Genomic DNA, 8,449 nt, shown 5'->3' on the forward strand with positions numbered 1-8,449 from the left:
CGATAGCGCAGTGCAGCCTGCCGGCGCGCATGTGCGGTATGGGCGCGCTGCAGCGCATCGCGTCTCAGCGTCGGGCCCGCGCGCATCTGGCGGAGTGCGCTGCGGGTACAGCAGCGTCAGGTCCGACGCCAGCTCGGGCTGCGGATCTGACGGCTGACACATACACGTGACTATAAACGCGCATACCTGTCGATAGCGCAGTGCAGCCTGCCGAGGCGCGCGCATGTGCAGTATGGGCACGCGCTGCAGCGCCGTCTCCAGCGTCGGGCCCGCGCGCGCATCAGGCAGGAGTTGGTGCGCTGCAGGTACAGCAGCGTCAGGTCGAGCCGCCAGCTCGGAGCTGCAGATCTGACGACTGACTACACGTGACTATAAACATACCTGTCGATAGCGCAGTGCAGCCTGCCGGCGCGCATGTGCAGTATGGGCACGCGCTGCAGCGCCGTCTCCAGCGTCGGGCCCGCGCGCACGCTGGCGGAGTTGGTGCGCTGCAGGTACAGCAGCGTCAGGTCCGACGCCAGCTCAAAGCTGCGGATCTGACGGCAATGCATTATAAGTTAACTACTTTCACCAAACAATGAAATTTTAACGCAAAAAAAATATTTTCAAATAATAATTTGAATAATATTCCAATTTATTCAACAGTAGATACATACCATTTCAGTCTCCCTTTCCGCCTGTTTATATCGACTAGTAGAACTTGGTACTGCATTCTGCTCCAAACATAAACCTTTGATGGCATACGACTCCGCCACTATACGAAGACTGCGTCTGTAATGAATATGTACAGGGTGATACAAAAAGTAGGCACAATGTTCAAATCACACACAGAAGAAACGGATTATAATTCACCAGTAAAGAAATATACGAGATTTAGGAGTTTCTAAAGTCGAAATTATATTCTACCTAGTAGAACATATAAAGAACTTAAGACTTTACGCCAATGCCCTTGAGCTTTCAGGGCGACGTGCTATGATGCTCTCTAGATTTAAAAAAATTACGCTGTGCGGTTTAAAATGGTTTTGTTAAAGGTAATCAAAAACTAACCCAATCAGTGCCAGTTTTAACCCCAAAATCCTATTCAAAGATTGTAAATCGCGGCCTAATACAATATAAGGGCCAATTTCTGCAAAATATATGATTACAAACATCCATAATTGTTTCTTTTTCGTAATTTCTTTAAATAAATTTATACACCGTTTTGTGTTTTTTAAAAAAATACGCCATCACACATAAGAGCATACCGCAAACTAATAATTCCTACAAAATATTAACGGAGAATATCTATTTTATTTTATTCTTGATGCTCAAAGTGGGCATAAAGTTTAGTTTTGTGTAACTTAATCCCTTAACTTCTTGTGTTTACATGATAAAACACATTCAATTAAAAGATATCCATCCCGAGTATAAATACCAGGGAGTGATAGTGTTCCACCTATCGAAGCATCTCATTCTTAGCTAGAGTGATAAACTGACAAGAAAACACGAATAAAATGAAAGTACCACAGGTTATTGCTCGAAATACCCATCAGAATACATAATAAATTTTCGGAAATATTTCCATAAGATGGCAAAATCCGCACTTGCTCTACCTATCTGCTTTTAAAAAAACCCTATCAAGTTTAAAAACAAACAAATAATACATTAGTCTTACATAAAACAAACAATTGAATTTTCTCGCCAATGATAATATCTTATCTTAAACCATCTCACTACTCACCAGTGTTCAATAGCATGAATAATTAAGGTTAGTTTGACTATAATAGATAACATAATGAGCGCCGACGTAACACGCTGTCGTTAACTTTAATTAGCTTGTACATCTTACGTAATCTGTTAACATTGATAGTTTACTGAGAAACAAAAGACAATATAATTAATGTTTCAAAAATAAAAATAAAAATAATAAAGATGATCAGTGAAAGTGATAATATCTAGAATATAATAAAATTATATTCCATTGTATTTAAAAAAATAATTATTTACATTAGAAATAAATGTGAAAATAAGACTACATAATTTATAAGTTGTTTTTCTTTTATTACTCAACCAGCATATTTTGTTAGACAAAGTTTCTGAACTGACATAACAAACTTCTACGAGAAGAGTTTGAGTCTAACAATATCTCCATGATCTAAAACTAACATTTGGCAACCAAACGTGTCCTGGGAAAATAATTTCAAAACTTTTCCTTTCATAAATCCTAAGTACGAATACCTAGCTAAATTATCAAAGGCATTTTGAGGCTTGACTTTTTTAAACGAATATTTATTTAGTTAAATTTAATGTTATATGAACTAAATAAACAATTAAATAACCTTTGAAAAGAATCAAATACAAACTCTATTGTTTGGAGACAATAAATATATCAATAATACAATGAACTAATCATGCATGAGGAATGTGGAATACAGAACGCGTACCGAACAGTGATAATGTTTGTATGTTTGTCGAGATGACATCAGACCGGCTGACTCACGCACTGTTGTGATTGGCAAGTTTTTCATTCCCTCTCGATACTTTTAGCCTCTCTAACTTTTTGAAGAGCCTGTGCTAAGTGCCCAACTAGATCACCAGGAGTTATGCACATTACCGCTTATGAAAATTATATCATACTTAGTCGACGGGTCACCACTATACAATTTCTACATGATTACTTCACAAACTTGTTAAATTACTGTTAATTTATAGTAAAAAAAAGCTTACTTTTTTTTACAATAGTAACAAACTAATTAATGCTCAAACTTTCCGTTCAGCATTTATTTTGTAAACAGTTCCGCTCTATTCGCCCGTTTGTGAAACTGGCGTTGTCTCGTCCGGTAAATATTTCAGCGGCGGCGCGTCATTACGTTACTATCGGTTGTAAGGCTTGTGTAATTCAAGCATGATAATATTTTTTTTTTTATTCGTACACATGAGCAAGTCATGCTTGTCGATAGAATTTCAATCTCAATTAAATATGGATATACGAGAGACGTGCTAGAATTATATCGACGTACTTTACTGGATTTCTCTCGACTAATTCTGGTAAACAACGAGTCGAGCTATAAATTCGGGTAACGTATACTGCGATAGCTTACAATTAGCGTTCAAAAACTCCTCTCTCACCAGTCATCATCAGGAACTCTCGTGCCCAGTAGATTTTAGACCATGAGCTCATAAACATTGATTAATTCGTTGCGAGTGGGAGTCTGATTGTGCTGTTAGATTCACAGACCTTCATCGCTTGGTATAATAAAATACACCCCGATTCTAGTTTACACGAGTTACAACGGCGGATGTGAGGGAATAATCTATCAACTTACACAGGCAACTCCTTCTCCGTGAGTGTATCTAGTTCAGCCAACTTATAATGTTTCAACGCTTCGTCATAAGACCCGCACGCGTAGTTGAGTTTCCCGAGCAGTAGATGGGCATCGAGCGCCACGCCCGCCTTCTTGCCCGCGTCGTCGGTGGCGAGCGTGAGGTACCCGCGCGCGTCCGACAGCTCCCGCTGGGCGCGCTCGATGTTCTCCTTGGTGGGGGGTCGCTCATCGAGATGTGCCTCGAGCTTGCCTTCGCCGATTAGGAAGTGGGCGAGGCTTTCTGGAATAGGTTGACATGAGTATGACTACGTGTTAAATAGATAATGTTATCGCTCCCTTAGAACTAAGTGACCGAACTCAAAATTTGTATATTTTCTGATGATGTTAAAAAGGACCTTCCAAAGCATATTCTATAACCCTTTGACGAGAAAAAAGACAAAGTTATAGAATAGAAACAGATTCTCACTTGACGACCGTCAAATTTACTGCCTTTCATACTGTTTTCAAATCTTTTTAATTTGTTTTCCACAAGTCGTCTTTTTTGAGAGTGGTCACCTTAGTTCTAAAGGTGCATTATGTAGATATAACATAAGCTCAAGGGTATGCACATAATATTATTATTTTATAATGGTTTGTGAGTAATAATCACATATATTATTATAAAAAATAAATCACAGCTCGTTAAAACTAGTTTTATTGCTGAGCTTTACCTTGCTTTCGTGTACTACCTTCTAATGGCGCGATAAATAAACGAACTTTAAAAAAAAAAACACAGCTTCATATGAAAAACCCATTAATAGACTGCAGTGTTAGACTTGTATATGACTATACATTTCTTTTATTTTCATATTGATTGTATATCTCTTTATTAAGCCTGCTAAGGTCGTCCACAGGTTGAAATTCGACCATCGAATTTAATATCTTTATAACACATATACATAAACTAAATGTTTCTGCATTCCTTATATGAACTTGAATTATTCCAAATTTCACAATGTGCTTAAAAAGAGGTACCACTTTCTGTAACATATTAATCTATAAATATGTTGTTCAATATAATTTCCCAGGGGAATATGGTTAAATTTTACCAATAATGTAATCAGTGAATGACAGCCCAATAATGATATTGGACTAATTGAATTAAAGGGCACCCAGCTAGGGTTGTGTTTTCTATAAATTTTAACTGTAACCCATAATATAATTTAATATGGTATGATGGGATACAAAAACTACAACATATGAATATTATTGGATGAAATGTTTACTGAATAATTATAATAATAAAAACATTATAATGTGAAAGTAAGATAAGACCATTTTATATATTTTTATAAACAACTCCATAATAAATAAAACCTTTAATAGTTTCCTTTATTGTATACTGTACAATATAGAAAAGTAAACAGAAAACATTTGAACACGGAAAGAAGTTACATCCAGTTCTAATGTTAATAACGAAAACATCTATTTATAGCACAAGTCTAAATAGCAGGTGTTCCTAAAGATGTAATAAAATTGATTGATTGTCAGTGATTTACAAAACATAAAACACTTTGATGTTAATGTTCATAAACATGTTCCGGATTTGCAAACATCCTGTCACAAACTCCAAACACTGAAGATATTGAATTATCTGGCTTTGTTTATTAACTGATAATACTATGTAGGTTTACATGTTGATATGCAGCTTGAAAAAGAGGTTGAGGATATAAACTGATGCTAAATGTTTGATAAGAAACATCTGTTTAAAATATGTGTTCACAGACCAGGCTACATTGCTGGTGGTAGGTCTCTCATATGTGAGAGTCCACCAGGGTAGGTACTACCGCAACATCTATTTCTGCCGCCAAGCAGCAGAGAATAGTCACTGCTGTGTTCCAGTTTAAAGAACATTATAGCCAGTGTAACTACTTTACATAGTGAGACTTAACATCTCATGTCTCAAGATGGTGAGCGCAGTAGAATACCAAACAATGAATTCAAGGTGTTGGATGGTTTTTCTTCTGTTTATGGGCTGTTATATAGCTTATGTCATTAAAAAAAGTAACACCTGTAAATAGCCATTGTCTATGTCTTATAAAGGTAGCTTTTGTCCTTTTTAAGAAATTTTAATGACATTTTGTCAGTGCATTTAACATGTTATCATAGTTAGCACAGTAACATAATGACGTTGTGAGGAAGGTAATGATATGGCAAAGATGTGAAAACATTATTGTTAGCATGTAACTAGATATCTTGAGTGAATTGCATTTTCACTATAGATATCTATTAGTATAATTGTTGTAGTATGTTATCATACTCTTATCAAGAAATATGATATGTTCATTGTTTATCCCAACTTTACTTTTACTTAACAGTTATAATGCATTTTTTTATATCATGGCCTGAAAAAAATGATTCTTTTTGCACTGAATTTCAAATAGCCACTGCAAGGCCTATTTCATTGGTATACATATTATATGTAAATTTTATTTTCAAGGACTTCTCTATATGAACTTTATTCACACCAAATCCCACAGTCTTACATGCATTATGCTTAAAAAGCTGTACAATGTTTCTTATTCATGTATTAACATATAGATTTTATTAGACGGTACCATATAATTAGGTAATAAGTATGTGAGTTATCAACTATTGTCCATAGTTCACAAACAATAGATAGTTACAAATACTATAAAATTTTAAACAAAGTATTATTCTAGATGGTGTATATTGCAAAGTCAGCTTTATTGGCATCACATAGTTTTTTGTTATGTTTCAGACATTGATACTATAATGTGGTAGAATTACTCTGAAACTTTATACACTATTGATGGCTTGAACATGACGGTATATTCTAAAAAAGAAAAAGCCATTATGAGTTGACCCCTTGACTGTTGCTTTTGGTTTAATTACAGTGTCATATATTCAACAAACACTAATTCCTCAATTTATTATAATTCTACAATATACCCACTCCCTCTGGCTAAGGATTTTCATAGTTGGCAATGATCACTATCAAATGACTTGCTTGTTTGCTGTCTACTACGAAAGAAAACATCTATTCATACATGTAGGTTATTAGATAGTCCCTTTTTTGTGAATGGTCAGATATATAAAATGATATATGTAACACAAATAAAGATATCTTTACGATTATAACTAAGGAACCAGTTACTTAATTTGCATAATTCAATTTATTTACAATGACAACCGAATTAACCTTCACTATGAATTAAACCCCAAGACTGAATGAAAAGACAATATTTTCGTCATGAATAAATGATAAAACTGAATATAACAAGCAAAAATTAACCTTATGCCCATGGATATTAAAGGTAAAATTCATAAATAATAAAACACGAAGATATAGGACAAAGGTACCGTGTTGTGGTGACCTGGCCTTCAACTGTTGGGCTAGCTCGATGGCCTTCTTCCAATTTCCTTCCTCTCGGCTCTTCTCGATCTCTGTTTCGTAACCCCGCACGGCATTCTTACTCCTCGATGTCATTTTATCACAAGAACAATCACTTTCTTATGTCACACCATCGATTACACTCAACACTTTACGTGTACATCGAAAAATCACTTCGAAATTGCAACAGCGGATTCCCAGGATACCCAACTTGAAGGCCAATTATGACAGATGACAATCCCTTGCAAGTCCGAGGATGACAACATGCAGCTCCTTATTCTGTTCGATAATCCGTATTTTGTTACTTACATGGTAATCGATGTTCACTATCGATAAAAAAAATAAATTGTGAAGTTACATTTTGAAAATCTGGATATATGAATGATATGATTCTGAGAATTAGAGTATTCTAATAATTTTATTTGTATTAATTAATAACATTGCCTTAAGATTTGTAATTATTGTAGAATCGTAGTTCGAACCATGTTCAAACTTCATTCAAACGTAGTACGCCACAGTGTCAAAAGATGGCGCATTCTCAAGTTTACTATAAATTCAATGAATTTTTTAATCAGTGTCTACCGCCAATGCATAAGTAAGTAGAACTACCAATAAAAATATTATTTATATTTTACTACCGTGCAATAAGTAGGACAATTGCCGATCTTTGTATGAATTTAATGACATTTTTAACATTCGTTTTGCTTCTATCAAAAAATCCCTATTGAGAAACCTGTAAGCATGCCTTAACAACATATTATTTTATTTTCTTTTTTTCATATTTTATTTTTCCTAACATAGACTAATCACATCGATTTTCCGTGCGCAGTTACCGCTTTCAATAGATTAAATTGTTGTTTATAGTTGTAATAGGGCTTACGACGGTTTAGTCTGTAGTTTGTTATTGTACTTACCAAATAAATAATGACGAAATTTATGCCAGTGAACAATCCTGAAGCTATAATTATAGGCATCTATTTCAATTTCGAAGAGATACGTTTATGGAAACGTTAGTAGCCTAATGGCAGTAGATATAAAAACTCAGACTGTGAATCATGAGAGACTTATTTCGCTCCCCAGGTTACATACATACATACATAACATCACGCATTTTATCCCCGAAGGGGTATGCAGAGGCGCAACTAGGGCACCCACTTTTCGCCAAGTATTTTCCGTCCCATGATGTGAAAGGGGGCGAGCCTATCGCCATATCGGGCACAAATTCCAGACTCCGGGCTAGTAATAAAAAAAACCTTTTTTATTTGTAAAACAGTAAATTACGAAAATATCGATATATCTTATTCGAGCTATGGTCAAGATTAAAGCATCAGAAAGTTGTAAACCACACTTCATGTCATTACAATTATTGACATTACCATGTCTGTATATTTTTGAAGTGGCGGTATATGTCAAAAGTAATGCATACTTATTTTTAAAAAACTATGAAGTATCCCACCGTACATTACGCAATAATCAAAAACTGTGCATTGTTCCTTCGAACACCAAATTAAAGCATGAAAGCTTATTCTGTTTGGCCCCTAAAATTTTTAACAAAGTACCAAATTCAATAAATATAGTACAATTTAAAACAAGACTTTTCAATTTACTTAAAAATAAATGTTATTATTCTGTTATAGAGTATTTAAACGATAGTGACTTATGAATGATCTCAATATTGTTATTTATTAGTTAAGAAAAGAATTTAATTTTGTTTATTGTTTTTAATTATTATTTTATGTAGTTTAGTTTA

The 8,449-nt window shown here is 34.9% G+C and overlaps 1 protein-coding gene across 1 annotated transcript in view; it reads right to left on the bottom strand.

Annotated features, from left to right (window-relative positions):
• The window catches only part of LOC115441469 (tetratricopeptide repeat protein 7B), a 17,549-nt gene extending 10,538 nt beyond the window's left edge, over positions 1–7,011 (bottom strand). The window contains exons 1-4 of the mRNA XM_037440317.1: positions 6,669–7,011; positions 3,306–3,585; positions 657–771; positions 382–536 (exon numbers count right to left, since the gene is read on the bottom strand). Of these exons, the coding sequence (XP_037296214.1) occupies positions 382–536; positions 657–771; positions 3,306–3,585; positions 6,669–6,795 (677 nt within the window). The 5' untranslated portion in view covers positions 6,796–7,011. The remainder of the gene's footprint in view (positions 1–381; positions 537–656; positions 772–3,305; positions 3,586–6,668) is intronic.
• Positions 7,012–8,449: the final 1,438 nt, after the last annotated feature.

The sequence above is a fragment of the Manduca sexta genome, chromosome 19 (assembly GCF_014839805.1).
Source record: "Manduca sexta isolate Smith_Timp_Sample1 chromosome 19, JHU_Msex_v1.0, whole genome shotgun sequence".
Classification (NCBI taxonomy): Eukaryota; Metazoa; Arthropoda; class Insecta; order Lepidoptera; family Sphingidae; genus Manduca; species Manduca sexta.